The 22,863-nt window shown below is 46.5% G+C and overlaps 1 protein-coding gene across 8 annotated transcripts in view; it reads left to right on the forward strand.

The window, feature by feature from the left end:
• LOC143288304 (coronin-1C-like) overlaps positions 1 to 22,863 on the forward strand; it is a 70,651-nt gene that overhangs the window by 19,684 nt on the left and 28,104 nt on the right. For all 8 annotated transcript variants that reach the window (XR_013056067.1, XR_013056070.1, XR_013056071.1 and 5 more), the window contains 8 exons: positions 2,037 to 2,110; positions 4,277 to 4,378; positions 5,884 to 6,000; positions 8,088 to 8,192; positions 9,562 to 9,707; positions 12,020 to 12,080; positions 14,425 to 14,526; positions 20,284 to 20,448. Coding sequence is in view for 3 of the 8 variants with exons in the window: in XM_076596657.1 (XP_076452772.1) it covers positions 2,037 to 2,110; positions 4,277 to 4,378; positions 5,884 to 6,000; positions 8,088 to 8,192; positions 9,562 to 9,707; positions 12,020 to 12,080; positions 14,425 to 14,526; positions 20,284 to 20,448 (872 nt within the window). In the remaining 5 variants the exon portion in view is untranslated. The remainder of the gene's footprint in view (positions 1 to 2,036; positions 2,111 to 4,276; positions 4,379 to 5,883; positions 6,001 to 8,087; positions 8,193 to 9,561; positions 9,708 to 12,019; positions 12,081 to 14,424; positions 14,527 to 20,283; positions 20,449 to 22,863) is intronic.

Consider the following 22,863-nt stretch of genomic DNA (forward strand, 5'->3'; position numbering starts at 1 on the left):
TATATGTATGTCATATCTTTATTTCAGTTTAGATGTAGTAATCATGAATGACCAGTTGAAGCTTCACCGTAACATTTCACAAGAAATGTGCATTTTCAGTAGCTGTGATTTGAGTGTACTAATTAGAGATGAATTTCATTTTGTAATGGAATGTCCAAAATTTGATGATCTTTGAAATAAGTTCACTCCTAAAAAAAATAACATTAAACCAAAGTCTGTTGTTGTTTTTTTGTTTTAAAAAATTTTTAATTCAAAGCAGGGAATGTGTTTGAATCTGAAAAAATTGATGGAGAAGGGAAGATTGATATGTGACATGTTCTTACTTTTATTCTATTGTGGTTCATGTGTTAGAATAATTGTTCAGATTTAAAAAAAAAAAAAAAAGAAAAGAAAGAAAAAGAAGATGATTATTGGTGGTTTAATCCTCTTGCTGCCAGGGAAATAAGATTGAAGTTAAATCTTTTTGCCAGGGTTTTTAAAAAACAAACAAACGGGTATATATTTTCAAAAAATTCTGTGAGCTTTCTTATTGGAGAGAGACCCATAAAAGTATACATTTTCTGAAAGGAAAATGAATAAAGGATAATACTTGTACACACAGATTATTCAAGAACAACCACAATAAAAAAGAGACATATACACAATTTATTGTGACTGCTGTAAGTGATAACATTTTGATGTGAGGCCACGCCCCCTCGGCCTCCACCCCCCTCCTCTTCGCCCTTTCTGATCCGGTCAGTTTATCCCGTTCTCATCAGACCGCGTTGGCTCAGTTCCAAGAATATTGCTCACAGTGTGTGCTGCTGATTCAGTAGCGTTTCTGTCGTCTGCTCTGTACAGTTGGTGTCACTCACTGATCGTCATATCTTGGCCAGTCTCCTCATTGCGCCCGTTATTTTCTATCAAATTGTCCAATAAAAGTTCATCACTGTCTTCATCGAATGTATGCTTCAATTCTTTCTGAGCATCTGCTAAGGAAAGCAGTCTTGGTTGTTTTAGTGCATCACGATTGCATAGCTTGAGCTTTGTGTCTGACATTTTGCTGAGCGATTAAGAAGCCAGGCAAAACACTGCAGCAGTAACCCAGCCAAAACTCCTTAAGAAGCCAGGCAAAACACTGCAGCAGTAACCCAGCCAAAACTCCTTAAGAAGCCAGGCAAAACACTGCAGCAGTAACCCAGCCAAAACTCCTTAAGAAGCCAGGCAAAACACTGCAGCAGTAACCCAGCCAAAACTCCTTAAGAAGCCAGGCAAAACACTGCAGCAGTAACCCAGCCAAAACGGGCAAAGAAAGGACTGTCTCTTGATGCAGATTATTGCCGTGTGTAGGTTGAGACAGTCAGATGATTGCTGTGTGCAGGTTGAGACAATCAGATGATTGCAGTGTGCAGGTTGAGACAATCAGATGATTGCAGTTTGCAGGTTGAGACAATCAGATGATTTTGTGCAGGTTGAGACAATCAGATGATTGTTATGTGCAGGTTGAGACAATCAGATGATTGTGTGCAGGTTCCGACAATAAGATGCTTGTTGTGTGCAGGTTCCGACAATAAGATGCTTGTTGTGTGCAGGTCGAGACAATCAGATGATTGTTGTGTGCTGGTTGAGACAATCAGATGCTTGTTGTGTGCAGGTTCTGACAAACAGATGCTTGTTGTGTGCAGGTTCTGACAATAAGATGCTTGTTGTGTGCAGGTTCTGACAATAAGATGCTTGTTGTGTGCAGGTTCTGACAATCAGATGATTGTTGTGTGCAGGTTCTGACAATAAGATGCTTGTTGTGTGCAGGTTCTGACAATAAGATGCTTGTTGTGTGCAGGTTCCGACAATAAGATGCTTGTTGTGTGCAGGTTCCGACAATAAGATGCTTGTTGTGTGCAGGTTCTGACAATCAGATGCTTGTTGTGTGCAGGTTCCGACAATAAGATGCTTGTTGTGTGCAGGTTCTGACAATAAGATGCTTGTTGTGTGCAGGTTCTGACAATAAGATGCTTGTTGTGTGCAGGTTCCGACAATAAGATGCTTGTTGTGTGCAGGTTCCGACAATAAGATGTACTTTTGGAACGTGGGGACTGAGGAAGCCATGCTGGAGATTGACATTCCTGAGCAGGTGGGTTGCACATGCACAGCATACACATCATACACATGCACAGCATGCACATCATACAGATGCACATCATACACATCATACACATGCGCAGCATACACATCATACACATGCACAGCATACACATCATACACATGCACAGCATGCACATCATACAGATGCACATCATACACATCATACACATGCGCAGCATACACATCATACACATGCACATCATACACATCATACACATGAACATCATACACATGCACAGCATGCACATCATACAGATGCACATCATACACATGCGCAGCATACACATCATACACATGCACATCATACACATCATACACATGCACAGCATACACATCATACACATCATACACATACACATCATACACATACACATGCACAGCATACACATCATACACATACACATCATACACATGCACAGCATACACATCATACACATACACAGCATACACATCATACACATGCACAGCATACACATGCACATACACATCATACACATGCGCAGCATACACATCATACACATGCGCAGCATGCACATCATACACATCATACACATCATACACATGCACAGCATACACATCATACACATGCACAGCATACACATCATACACATGCACAGCATACACATCATACACATGCGCAGCATACACATCATACACATGCGCTGCATACACATGCACTATTTCAATATGTGTGGTAGCAAATGTATGCTGATACGTACTAGTTGTTATATGCAGCGAGATTCAGCAAATTGGAAACAAAGACAAAGCCCAATACTTTCAACTTGTGACTCAGTCTTCATGATTCTGAAAAAGAGCACACAGTAGTGAATGATTATCGAAGTTGTGTTTTGTTTTGTGTATCTACTCTTGGTGTTATGTATGTGTTTTTGATGTTATCAGTATATTTTCTTTAATAGATAAATCACAACCACTCTTAATATTCGTTCTGTACATTTTAGATGTTATCTGTATAATTTGTTAAATAAATGAATTAAAGCTACTCTCCATCTGGGAAGAGAACCACTGGCTGCCAACAGCTGTGCTATAGGGACGTCTGTAAGAGGGACGTGAAGGTGCTCGGCATTGACACCAGGGGGAGAGAAGTACCCTGAACCAACACCTCAAGACAGGAAGAGAAGTACTCTGAACCAACACCTCAAGACAGGAAGAGAAGTACTCTGAACCAGCACCTCAAGACAGGAAGAGAAGTACTCTGAACCAACACCTCAAGACAGGAAGAGACCCTCAAGACAGGAAGAGAAGTACTCTGAACCAACACCTCAAGACAGGAAGAGAAGTACTCTGAACCAACACCTCAAGACAGGAAGAGAAGTACTCTGAACCAGCACCTCAAGACAGGAAGAGAAACTGTTGAAGGCAGTTGCAGACAAAGGAACATGCAGAAAGATCACAATAGCTCCAGCAGACAAGACACGACTCACAGATGCGACCTTTGTGACAGAGACAGTCGTTCTGCATTGGTCTCTACAAACAGGTTGCCAAGATGAACAGGATGTTCACCCATGATCAACTCTGATGGACGGAGGCCTACTACTAAAGCTACTCGATGTTGTCTGTGTATTGTTGATGTTATGTGTACAGTTTGTATAATAGATTGAATTATTTAAAAAAAAAAAAAAAAGTGACTAAAGACCTTTATGAAGGATGAAGGACCTGATTGAGGGAGGACATGATGCTGCTGACACATGGTGCACAACCATCAAACAGATCCTCACACCCAGCACCACTGTCAGCAAGAGACGTGACAAATTCCGGAGCTACAAGCTACAGACCAACCATCCTGATGAACTAAATGTGTCTGACTAAAGCATGGGATGGCGCCATGTCTCATCATCTTTCTGCTGACACTGTGGGTGTGCGACAGCCAGACAGACAGACATGTATACAGACAGACATACAGTCCAAAGCACACACAGAGAGAGAGAGAGTAGTATATGTCACATCAAAACATGTCATACTTCACATGTCCATTTTCATTTTACTTCATTCATCCTTAAAGAAGGTTTGTAGATTAAAAATTTGGATTTAAAAAAAGTGTATTATTTTGCTTTTTTTTGGGTGTGTTTGTTGTTTAAAAAGAAAAAGAAAAGGAGGTAAGAATCCTCAGCCTGGTGTGTGTGTGTGTGTGTGACAGGTGTGGAGCCTGTCGTTCAACTACAATGGCAGTCGTCTGGTGTGCACGGCCAAGGACAAAATGATGAGGGTCATCGACACCCACAGCGGCGACATACTGCAGGTGGGTTCCCAGCTTTCAGTTTCAGTTTCCAGGAGGTGTCACAGCGTTCAGACAAATCCATATACGCTACACCACATCTGCCAGGCTCATGACTTACCAGCAGCATAACTCAGTGCGCCTAGTCCGGCCTTGAGAGCATCCATGTATATTTGTGTAGCTATCAGAGTGAATTTCTTCTGCACAATGTTGCCACAACACTCTTGTGCCATGGTTTTTTTTCTGTGTGCCAAGTGCGTGCTGCACACATGACTTATTATCTCAACCAAATGACTAGACGCTCAGTTTGATTTTCCAGAAAATCTAAATTGGGGGAAAGGGCAAAAGTGGAATTGAAACCCGCACCCTCATGGACTCTGAGCATCAACCATTCTGCCAGCTGGCCCCCAGCACCCTCCCCACTGTCCTGGTATCAGTGATGATAATGATGATCATGTATTGACAGCTGAGCATCAACCATTCTGCCAGCTGGCCCCCAGCACCCTCCCCACTGTCCTGATATCAGTGATGATAATGATGATCATGATGGTCATGTATTGACAGCTGAGCATCAACCATTCTGCCAGCTGGCCCCCAGCACCCTCCCCACTGTCCTGGTATCAGTGATGATAATGATGATAATGATGATCATGTATTGACAGCTGAGCATCAACCATTCTGCCAGCTGGCCCCCAGCACCCTCCCCACTGTCCTGGTATCAATGATGATAATGATGATCATGTATTGACAGCTGAGCATCAACCATTCTGCCAGCTGGCCCCCAGCACCCTCCCCACTGTCCTGGTATCAATGATGATAATGATGATAATGATGATCATGTATTGACAGCTGAGCATCAACCATTCTGCCAGCTGGCCCCCTCCCCACTGTCCTGGTATCAATGATGATAATGATGATCATGTATTGACAGCTGAGCATCAACCATTCTGCCAGCTGGCCCCCAGCACCCTCCCCACTGTCCTGGTATCAATGAAGATAATGATGATCATGATCGTGATAATAAAGATAATTTTCAGTCCTAGACCTCAGCTGAGGGCGTGAAAGAAAATGTAACAAATTACATGAAGCATTCATGAGTACTCTCTCTCCCTGTTCCTCCCCCCCCCCCCCCCCAATATGTGATACGTGCAGAGTGAGTTGGCAGACATGGGTGGTGTGTAGATGGTAGAAACCAAGAGTGCTTTACCACAGGTTTGGAAATGATCAGTTTGTAGGGGAGAGCAAAAAGCAGGGATAAGTCAAATGAACGGATGTGTGTGTGTGTGTGTGTGTGTGTGTGCATGCATATGTGTGCATGCATGTATGCTTATATACATGTAGATGTGTGTGGGTGTGTGTGCATGCATATGTGTGCATGCATGTATGCTTATATGCATGTAGATGTGTGTGGGTGTGTGTGCATGCATGTATGCATATATACATGTAGATGTGTGGGTGTGTGTGCATGCATATGTGTGCATGCATGTATGCATATATACATGTAGAGGTGTGGGTGTGTGTGGTGACAGGAGAGCAAGGCGCACGATGGAGCCAAGCCAGTGCAGTGCTGCTACCTGAAGGACGGCAAGATCCTCACCACTGGCTTCTCCAGGATGAGTGCCCGCCAGTATGCCCTGTGGGACGAGGTGGGTCGTCGGCACCCCCCTCCTCACCTCCCCACACCACACACACCCACACACACACAAACACACACACACACACACACACACGCACGCACACACAAAAACAACCCATGACATGGTTGACAGCAACGCTACAATGTTATTGATGTTCGCCGTGGTGACAGTGGCACGAGAGCAGAGGTCAGACGGAACGAGAGAGCTGGGCATGTGAAAAACGTGCCATAGGCAGGGCGAAGATATTCTCTGACACGATGATTATTACTGATGTGTAGAGCAGTGCATTCATATTCATTGACTGTTTTTCTTTTGATTGACAGACCTACAACTAAGAAGATGATATTTCATAACGTTATGACCTGTGGGTTCATTATAGCAGGGGGAGGGGGTGGGGTAGATTATTTTTATGTAGTCGTACTCAGAAATGATATTTGATAGACTGTAATTACAATAATGATATAATGATAATAATTTATTCTTTTATAGCACTAATAATACAAGTAGGAGCAAGATCTAAGCACTTTACAAATCCAATACTAAAATGATTGAACAAACAATACAGCAAAAAAGAGATATAAAATCATTGTGAGAGTAATGAAAACACATTCATTGGTTCTGTAAATGCACAGTTGACAAGACCGACTGGTATATACCCTTAATGCAGCAGCTCTTACGCTCCGTCACATATACACAAAAACCTAAGGTAACAACCGAGATAAGGTCAGTCACAGTTGAAATGTCTATAGATATATTAAAGGATGGTTATATCTCATTTTTAATTTCAAAATTTAAAAAATCAGCAATTGTTGAACCATCAGACCACACCACTACCTCCTTCTCCTCCCCCCTCCCCCCACCTCTCTCGACCATTTTCTCGAATGGCTCATCATTTGCACTCATACTGCCATGAACTGAGACAACGAGACAACAATACTAGTAATATAGGAACAATTCAGATTGTACATCTGTAAAAAAAGAAATTAGAAAATACACACTCACACACACTGTCGTCTGTTACTATTTGTTTGACGTAAATGGGTTTTTTTAACGTGGAGTAACTGAACAGTTGGAGAGGCGGTTACAGAAATAAGTTTTGTTTGTCCAAAGAAACATAAAGTGTGGCAAACATGTGACATATTTGGTGACACTATGTGTGTGGTGACACGTGTGTTTGTGTTTAGTGACAGGTGTGTTTGTGTTTAGTGACAGGTGTGTTTGATGACATGTGTTTGGTAACCCTTGCGTGTTCAGTGACAGGTGTGTGTGTTGTAATGTGTGTGGTGACATGTTTGTTTGGTGACACGTGTGTGTTTGGTGATGTGTGTGGTGACACGTGTATATGTGTGTGGTGACACGTGTATATGTGTGTGGTGACATGTTTGTTTGGTGACACGTGTGTGTTTGGTGATGTGTGTGGTGACATGTTTGGTGACACGTGTGTGTATGGTGATGTGTGTGGTGACATGTTTGGTGACACGTGTGTGTATGGTGATGTGTGTGGTGACATGTTTGGTGACATGTGTGTGTTTGGTGATGTGTGTGGTGACATGTTTGGTGACACGTGTGTTTGGTGATGTGTGTGGTGACCTGTTTGGTGACACGTGTGTGTTGTAATGTGTGTGGTGACATGTTTGTTTGGTGACACGTGTGTGTATGGTGATGTGTGTGGTGACATGTTTGGTGACACGTGTGTGTATGGTGATGTGTGTGGTGACATGTTTGTTTGGTGACACGTGTGTGTATGGTGATGTGTGTGGTGACATGTTTGGTGACACATGTGTGTTTGGTGATGTGTGTGGTGACATGTTTGGTGACAGGTGTGTGTATGGTGATGTGTGTGGTGACATGTTTGGTGACAGGTGTGTGTGTATGGTGATGTGTGTGGTGACACGTGTGTGTATGGTGATGTGTGTGGTGACATGTTTGGTGACAGGTGTGTGTTTGGTGATGTGTGTGGTGACACGTTTGCTTGGTGACACGTGTGTGTTTGGTGATGTGTGTGGTGACACGTGTATATGTGTGTGGTGACATGTTTGGTGACATGTGTGTATGGTGATGTGTGTGGTGACATGTTTGGTGACACGTGTGTGCAGAAGAACCTGAGCCAGCCAATGACGAGGGAGGAGATTGACAACAGCAACGGCGTCATCTTCATCTTCTATGACCCAGACACCAGCATGGTGTACCTGGCAGGCAAGGTGAGAGTGGGGGCCACTGGGGGGGAGGTGGGGGTGGGTGGGTTGGGTGGGGGGCCACTGGGGGGGGGTGATGGTGGGTTGGGTGGGGGGCCACTGGGGGTGGGGGTGATGGTGGGTTGGGTGGGGGGCCACTGGGGGTGGGGGTGATGGTGGGTTGGGTGGGGGGCCACTGGGGGTGGGGGTGATGGTGGGTTGGGTGGGGGGCCACTGGGGGTGATGGTGGGTTGGGTGGGGGGCCACTGGGGGTGAGGGTGGGTTGGGTGGGGGACCACTGGGGGTGATGGTGGGTTGGGTGGGGGGCCACTGGGGGTGAGGGTGGGTTGGGTGGGGGGCCACTGGGGGTGGGGGTGATGGTGGGTTGGGTGGGGGGCCACTGGGGGTGGGTGGGGGGCCACTGGGGGTGATTAAGAGAGGGATGGGGGAGGGCGAAGCATGGCTTTGTTGTCTTGAGCATTTTGTCTGACCTTGTGAAGGCCATCTACACCTGGTTCTTTTCCTTCAGTGTGTGTGTGTGTGTGTTGGTGTGTGTATTATGTGTGTTGGTGTGTGTATTATGTGTGTTGAAGTGTGTGTGTTATGTGTGTGTGTGTGGGTGCGTGTGTGGGTGTGTGTATGTGAGTGTGTTTGTGTGGGTGTGTATTTGTGTGTATGGGAGCAGGGAGTTTTGTGGGTGTGGGTGTGGGTAGGTGTGTGCGTGTGTGTGCACGTGTATGTGTGTGTGTGCATGCATACGTGTGTGCGTGTGTGTGCAAAATGAAAGATGAGTTTGTGTTGGACAGTGCTGTTGTATTTTGATGGGCTTGGCCTTGAAGAAGTTGGCAGAGAGAGGAGGAGCCTTTCCCTGTGACAGTTATCTGGTCAAGTGGTCCTGTCCTTTCTGCACCATTGACATGTCTGTTAATTGGACACGTCCACACTTACCTCATTTCTCTCCTCATTTCATAATGGAGGGCATTGGGTAGGAGGGGGTGGTCAGGAAAAAAAGAAGAAAAGAATTGAATGTAACTTAGCAAGGTGAACGTTTCTTTGACTGTGCACAGTAAGTGATCAAAGTTGTGTGTCGGTGCAGTCAGCAGGTGAAGGGAGAGGGGAGGTAAGCAGTGAAAGTTGTGTGTCGGTGCAGTCAGCAGGTGAAGGGAGAGGGGAGGTAAGCAGTGAAGTTTGTACCTTTGAACTCTGTGGACACGGACTCTCCTGACAGAATCTCTGACGTCGCAGAGGATGTTGTTCATGGCTCCCTGTGCACGAGGTCGAATAGTCTCAGACCTTATGACTCTAGACACCCAGCTAACAAGCTGATGATGATGATGGTTGTGATGATGATGATGATGATGATGAGGCGGTGGACAACACTGGTGGGTGGTTGCAGGGGGACAGTTTGATACGGTTCTATGAGGTGACGGACAAGGCGCCCTATGTGCACTTCCTCAACCTGTACAGCTCCAACACCCCACAGCGTGGCATGGGATACATGCCCAAGCGGGGCCTCAACGTCAACCACTGTGAAATTGCACGGTGAGTGGGCCTCCCCCCAACCCCCACTGATCCCCCCACCCACTGACCCGCTGACCCCTGCCATCCACAGACACCCCTCCCTGGACACTACTGACCTCTCATTACCCCCCTCCCCACCACCCACTGACCCGCTGACCCCTGCCATCCACAGACACCCCTCCCTGGACACTACTGACCTCTCATTACCCCCCTCCCCACCACCCACTGACCCGCTGACCCCTGCCATCCACAGACACTCCTCCCTGGACACTACTGACCTCTCATTACCCCCCTCCCCACCACCCACTGACCCGCTGACCCCTGCCATCCACAGACACCCCTCCCTGGACACTACTGACCTCTCATTACCCTTCTCCCCCCCACCACCCACTGACCCCTGCCATCCACAGACACCCCTCCCTGGACACTACTGACCTCTCATTACCCCCCTCCCCCCCACCACCCACTGACCCACTGACCCCTGCCATCCACAGACACCCCTCCCTGGACACTACTGACCTCTCATTACCCCCCTCCCCACCACCCACTGACCCACTGACCCCTGCCATCCACAGACACCCCTCCCTGGAAACTACTGACCTCTCATTACCCCCCTCACCCCCACCACCCACTAGCGCCCCATCACCCTGGTGCTCTACTGACACCCAGCTGACCCCAGCCCCAATAACCCTACTAACTTCCTCTGACTTGTTGACCCCCACTGACCTCCCATTGACCCTGCTGACCTCATTGACCCTCACTGACCTCCCTTTGACCCCACTGACCTCATTGACCCCACTGACCTCCCTTTGACCCCACTGACCTCATTGACCCTCACTGACCTCTCATTGACCCCCACTGAACTCCCATTGATCCTACTTACCTCTCACTGACCCCTATTGACCCCCACTGACCTATTAACTCCACTGACCTATGAACCTCACTCACCACTCAGACACAGCGGATTTTGATCTCACTGCCCTGTTGACTTTTCCGCTTTTTCCGCTGTGTCATCAGGAGCTTGTGGTGAATTTCTGTTGTTTCTAACAGCAGATGTTTTCACAGTAGGATATGGAGGTGCTGTTCCTGTTGACAGCAACTTGCTGCAGTACATTGTTTTCACAGTAAGATATGGAGGTGCTGTTCCTGTTGACAGCAACTTGCTGCAGTACATTGTTTTCACAGTAGGATATGGAGGTGCTGTTCCTGTTGACAGCAACTTGCTGCAGTACATTGTTTTCACAGTAAGATATGGAGGTGCTGTTCCTGTTGACAGCAACTTGCTGCAGTACATTGTTTTCACAGTAAGATATGGAGGTGCTGTTCCTGTTGACAGCAACTTGCTGCAGTACATTGTTTTCACAGTAAGATATGGAGGTGCTGTTCCTGTTGACAGCAACTTGCTGCAGTACATTGTTTTCACAGTAAGATATGGAGGTGCTGTTCCTGTTGACAGCAACTTGCTGCAGTACATTGTTTTCACAGTAAGATATGGAGGTGCTGTTCCTGCTGACAGCAACTTGCTGCAGCACATTGCCTTACCTTTTGGTGTGTGTTTATTTGTTTGTTTGTTTTTTTAGTGTGTGTGCATATATATGTGTATGTGTGTGCGCGGGGTTGCGTGTGCATGTGTTGGTGTATGCCAGCACATGGGCATATATGTATATATAATGCATTTGAGTGTGTGTGTGTGTGCATGTGTGTGTGCGTGCATGCATGTGCGTGTGTGTGTGAGACTTTGGAAATATATTTTTCCCTTATCAGACATGTATGTGATATCTTTATTTCAGTTTAGATTTAGTATATAAGTAATTATAAAGTATCAGTTGAAGCTGTCAGGCATCCTAACTTACACGAGAAATGCACATTTTCTGTAACTGTGATATGAGTGTAATTGGAGATGACTTTCATTTTTTAAGTTCCCTTTTTATATATATATATATATATATCTCTTAGACGTAAATTTATTCCTAAAGAGAACATAAAGCCAGTCTTTTTTTTTCATATATTTTTTTGTAATTATTCAAAGCAGGGAGAGGAGCGTGTTTAAATCTGGAAAAAATCATGAAGAAGGGAAAGATTGATATGTGATATATTTTATATTTATTTTACCCTTGTTCATGTGTTAGAATAATTGTTCATATAAAAAAAAAATTTTTGAATTACCTGTTAAATCATCAAATCAGTTTGCTTAGTTGACTTCAAATGTTTTCTAAAACTAAAGCAGTGTATATGTTGCTAATGTCACTCCTCCATGTATGTGTGTGTTGTGTGTGTTGTGTGTGCGTGTGTGTGTGTGTGTTGTGTGTGTGTGTGTGTGTGTGTGTGTGCAGGTTTTACAAACTGCACAACAACGGTCTGTGCGAGGTGATTCCCTTCACAGTGCCCAGAAAGGTCAGCCGCTGTTTCCTCTCTCTCTTGTCGGCACACCTCTCACTGTCTCTGACTGCATGTCTGTGTGCGTTTGCCTGGAAGGGGTACACGTTGACGTCTTGTATTATGTGAATGTGTGTGTGTGAGAGAGAGAGAGAGAGGTGCATGTGTGAGTGAGAGAGAGAGAGAGAGATAGTGAGGTTCATGTGTGAGTGAGAGAGTGAGGTGCATGTGTGAGTGAGAGAGTGAGGTGCATGTGTGAGTGAGAGAGAGAGAGAGGTTCATGTGTGAGTGAGAGAGTGAGGTGCATGTGTGAGTGAGAGAGAGAGGTGCATGTGAGTGAGAGAGAGAGAGAGAGAGGTTCATGTGTGAGTGAGAGAGATAGAGAGAGGTGCATGTGTGAGTGAGAAAGAGAGAGAGTGAGGTTCATGTGTGAGTGAGAGAGTGAGGTGCATGTGTGAGTGAGAGAGTGAGGTGCATGTGTGAGTGAGAGAGAGAGAGGTGCATGTGTGAGTGAGAGAGTGAGGTGCATGTGTGAGTGAGAGAGTGAGGTGCATGTGTGAGTGAGAGAGAGAGAGGTGCATGTGTGAGTGAGAGAGATAGAGAGAGGTGCATGTGTGAGTGAGAGAGTGAGGTGCATGTGTGAGTGAGAGAGTGAGGTGCATGTGTGAGTGAGAGAGATAGAGAGAGGTGCATGTGTGAGTGAGAGAGAGAGAGAGGTGCATGTGTGAGTGAGAGAGTGAGGTGCATGTGTGAGTGAGAGAGTGAGGTGCATGTGTGAGTGAGAGAGAGAGAGAGGTGCATGTGTGAGTGAGAGAGTGAGGTGCATGTGTGAGTGAGAGAGATAGAGAGAGGTGCATGTGTGAGTGAGAGATAGAGAGGTGCATGTGTGAGTGAGAGAGTGAGGTTCATGTGTGAGTGAGAGAGTGAGGTGCATGTGTGAGTGAGAGAGTGAGGTGCATGTGTGAGTGAGAGAGATAGAGAGAGGTGCATGTGTGAGTGAGAAAGAGAGAGAGAGGTGCATGTGTGAGTGAGAGAGTGAGGTGCATGTGTGAGTGAGAAAGAGAGAGAGAGGTGCATGTGTGAGTGAGAGAGTGAGGTGCATGTGTGAGTGAGAGAGAGAGGTGCATGTGTGAGTGAGAGAGAGAGAGTGAGGTGCATGTGTGAGCGAGAGAGATAGAGAGAGAGAGGTGCATGTGTGAGTGAGAAAGAGAGAGAGTGAGGTGCATGTGTGAGTGAGAGAGATAGAGAGAGGTGCATGTGTGAGTGAGAGAGAGAGAGTGAGGTGCATGTGTGAGCGAGAGAGATAGAGAGAGGTGCATGTGTGAGTGAGAGAGAGAGAGTGAGGTGCATGTGTGAGCGAGAGAGATAGAGAGAGGTGCATGTGTGAGTGAGAAAGAGAGAGAGTGAGGTGCATGTGTGAGTGAGAGAGAGAGAGGTGCATGTATGAGAGAGAGAGCAAGCGACAGAGAGAGGGGGGTGCATATGTGTTGAAGAGAGAGAGAGGCGAATGTGTGAGTGAGAGAGAGGTGTGTGTGTGTGAGAGAGAGGTGTGTGAGAGAGAGAGAGGTGTGTGAGAGAGAGAGAGGTGTGTGTGTGAGAGAGAGAGAGGTGTGTGTGTGAGAGAGAGAGAGAGAGAGAGAGAGAGGTGTGTGTGAGAGAGAGAGGTGTGTGTGAGAGAGAGAGAGAGGTGTGTGAGAGAGAGGTGTGTGTGTGAGAGATTCAAGATTCAAAAAAGATTCAAAAACTTTATTACTCAAGGATAAAGATTTTAGGCATCGCGAGAGAGATGAGAGAGAGAGAGGTGTGTGAGAGAGAGGTGTGTGTGTCCTTTGGGGAAAGGCACTTTCCCCTGATTGTCCTCACCCCATCCAGATGTCAGTTTTGACCTGACTTTGGTCAGGGAGGATTTAAAGTGGCAGGAGAGGACTGAGCCCCACCATCCAGATGTCAGTTTTGACCTGACTTTGGTCAGGGAGGATTTAAAGTGGCAGGAGAGGACTGAGCCCCACCATCCAGATGTCAGTTTTGACCTGACTTTGGTCAGGGAGGATTTAAAGTGGCAGGAGAGGACTGAGCCCCACCATCCAGATGTCAGTTTTGACCTGACTTTGGTCGGGGAGGATTTAAAGTGGCAGGAGAGGACTGAGCCCCACCATCCAGATGTCAGTTTTGACCTGACTTTGGTCGGGGAGGATTTAAAGTGGCAGGAGAGGACTGAGCCCCACCATCCAGCACCCAGCCCCAGATACAGTGCACATGAATACACTGCCCACAATGGCCTTAAAGAGGCTTTGGGACTGTGAACCTTAGTCTTGAACCTTGCATGAGAGAGTGTTTGAGGTGTGTTGTGTGGTGTGGGCAGTCGGAGCTGTTCCAAGATGACCTGTACCCGGACACTGCTGGAGAGCAAGCCGCCATCTCCGCCGATGATTTCTTCCAGGGCCAGGATGCTGACCCTATTCTGGTGGGTGGTCAGGGACAACCCCAGTTTTGTCTGTCTTTAGTGGAGTACATATAGAAATTGTTATGTCTTTGTATTGATTAGGATATGCAAACAAGCTCACAAGCACTCATCATAGATACGGCCAAAAGAAAAAAAAGAGAGCAATACCCTTCTTCTTTGTTTGTGGGCTGCAACTCCCATGTTCATTCACATGTACTTGAGTGGGCTTTAACGTGTGTGACCGTTTTTACCCCACCATGTAGGCAGCCATGCTGTTTACAGGGGTGTGCATGCAGGGTATGTTCTTGTTTCCATAACCAACCGAACGCTGACATGGATTACAGGATCTTTAATGTGTGTATGTGATCTCCTTGCGTATACACACGAAGGGGGTTCAGGCACTAATGGATCTGCACTTATGTTGACCTGAGGGGTCAGAAAAATCTCCACCCTTTATCCACCAGGCGCTGTTACTAAGATTCAAAGCCAGGACCCTGAGATTGAAAGTCCAGCGCTTTAACCACTTGGCTATTGCGCCCATCTAAAGAGCAATAAACCTTGGTCTCTTCTTCGTTAGAATTATCTTCCCTTGTCTGCTCTTGTTCCTTGTCTTATAATGTCCTCAAGCAAATCCAGCACTGACAAATGGTCACCAGGTCAACACCAGACACACAGGCGGTTAAGTACTGTTGTTGTTATTAACCCTCTTACCCACAGGACGTTCAGCACTAATCACCCCTTAAATCCCATGCCAAGGTGAATAACTCTTGCCATTTTCGATGGTGGATAATTATAAACATTGATTAAAATATAATTACCTTCTTTTGTTGCACATGTTTATTTTTCCTGCATTCTACACTTAATAAAGTTGCAGAAGAATTTGTGTTTCCAGGCTCATGTTGCTTTGTATTTACAAAAAAAAAAATGTATCAAATTTGATGGTCAACTTTGAAAAAAATTCTTTTAAATACAGTATGATTTTCTTTTAAATAAGTTTATCTGGTCTGCAGTGACTTCTAACACATCTTCTTTTTTATTCTTTTTCTTACTCAACTTGAATTCCAACAATGAACATGCTGGTTTTTATGTTCTTTTCATTTTGAGCGATGGTGTGTTTTCCTATGATGGTCGGGAGAAAAACAACAGCAAACAAACAAAAACAAACAACAAACTTACCTCACATGTATTTTCTCCCTAATGGAAAAAATAAAAAAATCCATTTAACTAGCAAAATCAGGAAGATTGTGCAGAATGTAAATAAGTATCAGTGCAATCAGCGACTGACAGTATCGATTTTGACGGTCTGGCGATCGATTTATGATTTCGGAGGTCTGGCGATTGATTCATGATTTCAGAGGTCCGGCGATCGATTCACGATTTCGGAAGTCCGGTGATTGATTCACACACAAGTACCAACTACACTCTCAATATCGGTAAAACTCAGTCAGTGGATGTACGATCAACTTTTATAAAATTCTCACGCAGAAATCATCTTCAGAATAGTCATTTGGATTATGCTACTATGATCGACAGTCATCGAACTCATCTTGCAACTTTGAAACTTCAAAACTTTGGCAAAACTTGACCAAACGAGTAATATATTTCACTGAACTAGCACATTCAGGAACATCGTGCAGAACGCCAATAAATATAAGTGAAATCAAGACTAACTCACTGACAGTATTGATTTTGGAGGTCCGGCGTTTGATTCATGATTTCGGAGGTCCGGTGATCGATTCACGTTCAAGTGACCAACTTCACTTTCATTGTCAGCATAACTCGGTCAGTCGATATCTAGGTCACTCAGTTCAATCGATTTTTTATGAGATTCTCATGCAAAAATCATTAAAACGGTTCAAAGTCATCTTCAGAATCGGTGTTCAGATTATGCTTAAGCTCTCGGCAATCATCAAACTCGTCTTGCAACTTTAAAAATTCACAACTTTGTCAAAATTCAAGCAAATTGGACTCTGAAAAGTGCAAAATGCATGGCAGGAAGTGCCGAAAATGAGGGTGTGAATCTTGCGAGAGTCTCGTTTATGTAAACAACAATGGCTGCGTCCATAGTAAGCACGTGCTTAGACGACGGTACTGGGCGTGTGGGGGTGTTACACTGCAAGTCGACATTGGGCGAGTTGGGGGTATAATGGTTTAGCACTTCGGCACTGTCTCTCAGCTCTTCCTGAAGCGTCACCTGCCATCAGCACTGAAATGTATGGTGGGAGGGTGAAGGGGGAGAGGGGATTGGTTTGAGTTGTCTGTTTAGTGCTGTGAAAAGAAATGTATTTGTGCTGGTGTGTTCTGTTGATTTCTGACCTGTGCATGTGTGTGTGAGCCCATGGTGTGCGTGTGTGTGTCCTGTTGGTTTAACATTGACATTTGCTCAGCAGCTGCAGATGGGAGAATCCACAGTGGGCTGGGTGGTAAACTTCAGTAAAACCAATCACTTTCTTCCTCATAAAGATGCCAGAGATAATGTGGAGATGCTAGAGAGATGTGGAGATGCCAGAGATGTGGACATGCTAGAGAGATGTGGTACTGCTACAGTTAGATGCGGTGATGCTACAGTTAGATTTGGAGATGCTAGTGAGATTTAGATATGCCAGAGAGATGTGGGGATGTCAGACAGAGAGATGTGGGGATGTCAGAGAGATGTGGGGATGTCAGAGAGATGTGGGGATGTCAGAGACAGAGAGATGTGGGGATGTCAGACAGAGAGATGTGGGGATGTCAGAGAGATGTGGGGATGTCAGAGACAGAGAGATGTGGGGATGTCAGAGACGTGGGATGTCAGAGAGATGTGGGGATGTCAGAGACAGAGAGATGTGGGGATGTCAGAGACAGAGAGATGTGGGAATGTCAGAGAGATGTGGGGATGTCAGAGACAGAGAGATGTGGGAATGTCAGAGAGATGTGGGGATGTCAGAGACAGAGAGATGTGGGAATGTCAGAGAGATGTGGGGATGTCAGAGACAGAGAGATGTGGGAATGTCAGAGACAGAGATGTGGGGATGTCAGAGACAGAGATGTGGGAATGTCAGAGAGATGTGGGGATGTCAGAGACAGAGAGATGTGGGAATGTCAGAGAGATGTGGGGATGTCAGAGACAGAGATGTGGGAATGTCAGAGAGATGTGGGGGATGTCAGAGACAGAGAGATGTGGGAATGTCAGAGAGATGTGGGGGATGTCAGAGACAGAGAGATGTGGGGATGTCAGAGACAGAGAGATGTGGGAATGTCAGAGAGATGTGGGGGATGTCAGAGACAGAGAGATGTGGGGATGTCAGAGACGTGGGATGTCAGAGAGATGTGGGGATGTCAGAGACAGAGAGATGTGGGAATGTCAGAGAGATGTGGGGATGTCAGAGACAGAGAGATGTGGGAATGTCAGAGAGATGTGGGGGATGTCAGAGACAGAGAGATGTGGGGATGTCAGAGAGATGTGGGGGATGTCAGAGAAAGAGAGATGTGGGAATGTCAGAGAGATGTGGGGGATGTCAGAGACAGAGAGATGTGGGAATGTCAGAGAGATGTGGGGGATGTCAGAGACAGAGAGATGTGGGAATGTCAGAGAGATGTGGGGGATGTCAGAGACAGAGAGATGTGGGGATGTCAGAGACAGAGAGATGTGGGAATGTCAGAGAGATGTGGGGATGTCAGAGACAGAGAGATGTGGGATGTCAGAGAGATGTGGGGATGTCAGAGACAGAGAGATGTGGGAATGTCAGAGACAGAGAGATGTGGGGGATGTCAGAGACAGAGAGATGTGGGAATGTCAGAGAGATGTGGGGATGTCAGAGACAGAGAGATGTGGGGATGTCAGAGACAGAGAGATGTGGGAATGTCAGAGAGATGTGGGGGATGTCAGAGACAGAGAGATGTGGGGATGTCAGAGACAGAGAGATGTGGGAATGTCAGAGAGATGTGGGGATGTCAGAGACAGAGAGATGTGGGGATGTCAGAGACAGAGAGATGTGGGAATGTCAGAGAGATGTGGGGATGTCAGAGATGTGGGATGTCAGAGAGATGTGGGGGATGTCAGAGACAGAGAGATGTGGGGATGTCAGAGAGATGTGGGGATGTCAGAGACATGTACTTGTTTTTTAACACACACCCCCACCCCACCCCCCTCCACTGGACCTGGAGTGGTCTGGGTGCTAGTCCTTGGGATGACATGTTACAGACCTGCTGACTGCAGCGTTGAGAGCGTAGCATTGAAATGGGACAGAATGAAGCCAGCCACAAGATGAAGGGAGGATTGGGGGGGACTGAGAACTGCCTGTGTGTGTGTGTGTATGAACATGCATGTTGGATGATATGTAGGGGTGTGTGTGTGCATGTGTTTGTGTGTGAACATGTATATGTGGTGTGTGTGTGTGTGTGTGTGTGTGAACATGTATATGTGTTGTGTGTGTCTCTGTGTGTGTGAACATGTATATGTGTTGTGTGTATGTGAACATGTATATGTGTTGTGTGTGTGTGTGTGTGTGAACATGTATATGTGTTGTGTGTGTGTGTGTGAACATGTATATGTGTTGTGTATGTGTGTGTGTGAACATGTATATATGTTTGTGTGTGTGTGTGTGTGTGTGAACATGTATATGTGTAGTGTGTGTGTGTGTGTGTGTGAACATGTATATGTGTTGTGTGTGTGTGAACATGTATATGTGGTGTGTGTGTGTGTGTGTGTGAACGTGTATATGTGTTGTGTGTGTGTGTGTGAACATGTATATGTGTTGTGTGTGTGTGTGAACATGTACATGTGTTGTGTGTGTGTGTGTGTGAACATGTATATGTGTTGTGTGTGTGTGTGAATATGTGTTGTGTGTGTGTGTGAACATGTATATGTGTTGTGTGTGTGTGTGAACATGTACATGTGTGTGTGTGTGTGAACATGTATATGTGTTGTGTGTGTGTGTGTGAACATGTATATGTGTTGTGTGTGTGTGTGTGTGAACATGTATATGTGTTTGTGTGTGTGTGTGTGTGTGTGTGAACATGTATATGTGTTGTGTGTGTGTGTGTGTGTGTGTGTGAACATGTACATGTGTTGTGTGTGTGTGTGTGAACATGTATATGTGTTGTGTGTGTGTGAACATGTACATGTTATGTGTGTGTGTGTGAACATGTACATGTGTTGTGTGTGTGTGTGTGAACATGTATATGCGTGTGTGTGTGTGAACATGTATATGTGTTGTGTGTGTGTGAACATGTATATGTGTTGTGTGTGTGTGTGTGTGTGTGTGAACATGTACATGTGTGTGTGTGTGTGTGTGAACATGTATATGTGTTGTGTGTGTGTGAGAACATATATTTTGGTGTCATATACTGTACCATGTCAAACTGATGCAAACTAGGCCTATTGCAGTATTGGTTTGCTCTGCTTGGCCAAATTTCGCGCGGCTAACAGTGAAAAGACGGGCCCGCCCGCTCTCAGCCAATCAAACGCCTCTAAAAGCTATAAGCGCTGAATCATTCCTTTGGCCAAGGCTCTCCACGCCATCTTGTCAGGTTTACGCTCTGTCTCGTCTTACGCTTTTTTCGGCTATTAAGCGTATCCTTTTGGCCTTATTTTGTTGCATGCGGCTTGTGTTTATTGTATTCTTACATTCTGTGTACTCGATTCGACTCGGCACCCTCGATTCGTTCGTGAGAACATATATATGTGTTGTGTGTGTGTGAACATGTATATGTGTTGTGTGTCATGTACATGTGTTGTGTGTGTCTGTGAACATGTATATGTGTTGTGTGTCATGTACATGTGTTGTGTGTGTGCAGGTGTCACTGAAGGAGGGGGTTCAATCCTCGCAGAAGGAGAAGCTAAAAGTGGTCCGGCGCTCCAACGTACTGGACAAGGCCCCGCCCAACCGCTCGTCCTCAGCACAGCAGGCCGCCAACAATGCTGCCTCTGAGGCTGCCCCTGCCGCCGCTGCCCTCCCCCCCGTGAGTCCCCCCTCCTCCCTCCTCCTCTCCTGTCTGGATGAACTGGTAGCTGGGTGTGAAGAGTGAGAGTCGAGTGGCTGAGAGAGACGTGCTGTGAACAAGGAGAGCGTTTGGTTGAACAAGGCCGGACAGTTGGGTAAGGCTGAGCCGTGTGCAGTTGGTGGAAGGGTGAGAAGCAAAGGTGTTGATTGGATGGTGTGAGACACTGTGAGTGTTGATTTCTTCCGTGACAAGGCCATGTTGGGCAAGTTTTAGGTCTTCCAAATGAAACCCACCATGAGTTCAGGAAGGATATAAAAATGCAGCCGAAAGCGCTTTTGGCACTGCAAATTTATGTACACACACTTTTCCACACACACACACACACACCCTGCCCTGTACCCGCAAATGTTAAATCTGAAATATATGATAATTAACCATAATGACATTAATTGGTGACAAGAATCACTTACATTTGTATTTGTATTTCTATTTCTTTTTATCACAACAGAATTCTCTGTGTGAAATTTGGGCTGCTCTCCCCGGGGAGAGCACATCACTACACTACAGCGCCACCCATTTTTTTTGGTAGTTTTTCCTGCGTGCAGTTTTATTTGTTTTTCCTATCGAAGTGGATTTTTCTACAGAATTTTGCCAGGAACAGCCCTTTTGTTGCCGTGGATTCTTTTACGTGCACTAAGTGCATGATGCACACGGGACCTCGGTTTATCATCTCATCCGAATGACTAGCGTCCAGACCACCACTCAATGTCTTGTGGAGGGGGAGAAAATATCGGCGACTTTAGATTCCGTCCCGCCTTCTTTCCCCCCCACCCATCCCAACCCTCCCTTTCCTGTGTGTGTGGTGTTGACCTGACCTGGTGACCCTGTGTGTGGTGTTGACCTGACCTGGTGACCCTGTGTGTGTGGTGTTGACCTGACCTGGTGACCCTGTGTGTGTGGTGTTGACCTGACCTGGTGACCCTGTGTGTTGGTGTTGACCTGACCTGGTGACCCTGTGTGTGTGGTGTTGACCTGACCTGGTGACCCTGTGTGTGGTGTTGACCTGACCTGGTGACCCTGTGTGTGTGGTGTTGACCTGACCTGGTGACCCTGTGTGTGTGGTGTTGACCTAGTGACCCTGTGTGTGTGGTGTTGACCTGACCTGGTGACCCTGTGTGTGTGGTGTTGACCTGACCTGGTGACCCTGTGTGTTGGTGTTGACCTGACCTGGTGACCCTGTGTGTGTGGTGTTGACCTGACCTGGTGACCCTGTGTGTGGTGTTGACCTGACCTGGTGACCCTGTGTGTGTGGTGTTGACCTAGTGACCCTGTGTGTGTGGTGTTGACCTGACCTGGTGACCCTGTGTGTAGTGTTGACCTGACCTGGTGACCCTGTATGTGTGGTGTTGACCTGACCTGGTGACCCTGTGTGTGTGGTGTTGACCTGACCTGGTGACCCTGTGTGTAGTGTTGACCTGACCTGGTGACCCTGTGTGTGTGGTGTTGACCTGACCTGGTGACCCTGTGTGTGTGGTGTTGACCTGACCTGGTGACCCTGTGTGTAGTGTTGACCTGACCTGGTGACCCTGTGTGTGGTGTTGACCTGACCTGGTGACCCTGTGTGTGTGTGGTGTTGACCTGACCTGGTGACCCTGTGTGTGTGGTGTTGACCTGACCTGGTGACCCTGTGTGTTGGTGTTGACCTGACCTGGTGACCCTGTGTGTTGGTGTTGACCTGACCTGGTGACCCTGTGTGTGTGGTGTTGACCTGACCTGGTGACCCTGTGTGTGTGGTGTTGACCTGACCTGGTGACCCTGTGTGTGTGGTGTTGACCTGACCTGTCAGAGACAGAGAGATGTGGGGATGTCAGAGAGATGTGGGGGATGTCAGAGACAGAGAGATGTGGGGATGTCAGAGAGATGTGGGGATGTCAGAGACAGAGAGATGTGGGAATGTCAGAGAGATGTGGGGATGTCAGAGACAGAGAGATGTGGGAATGTCAGAGAGATGTGGGGATGTCAGAGACAGAGAGATGTGGGAATGTCAGAGAGATGTGGGGATGTCAGAGACAGAGAGATGTGGGAATGTCAGAGAGATGTGGGGGATGTCAGAGACAGAGAGATGTGGGGATGTCAGAGACAGAGAGATGTGGGAATGTCAGAGAGATGTGGGGATGTCAGAGATGTGGGATGTCAGAGAGATGTGGGGGATGTCAGAGAGATGTGGGGGATGTCAGAGACAGAGAGATGTGGGGATGTCAGAGACAGAGAGATGTGGGAATGTCAGAGAGATGTGGGGATGTCAGAGATGTGGGATGTCAGAGAGATGTGGGGGATGTCAGAGAGATTTGGGGGATGTCAGAGACAGAGAGATGTGGGGATGTCAGAAAGATGTGGGGATGTCAGAGACATGTACTTGTTTTTTAACACACA

The sequence above is a fragment of the Babylonia areolata genome, chromosome 12 (assembly GCF_041734735.1).
Source record: "Babylonia areolata isolate BAREFJ2019XMU chromosome 12, ASM4173473v1, whole genome shotgun sequence".
Taxonomy (NCBI): domain Eukaryota; kingdom Metazoa; phylum Mollusca; class Gastropoda; order Neogastropoda; family Buccinidae; genus Babylonia; species Babylonia areolata.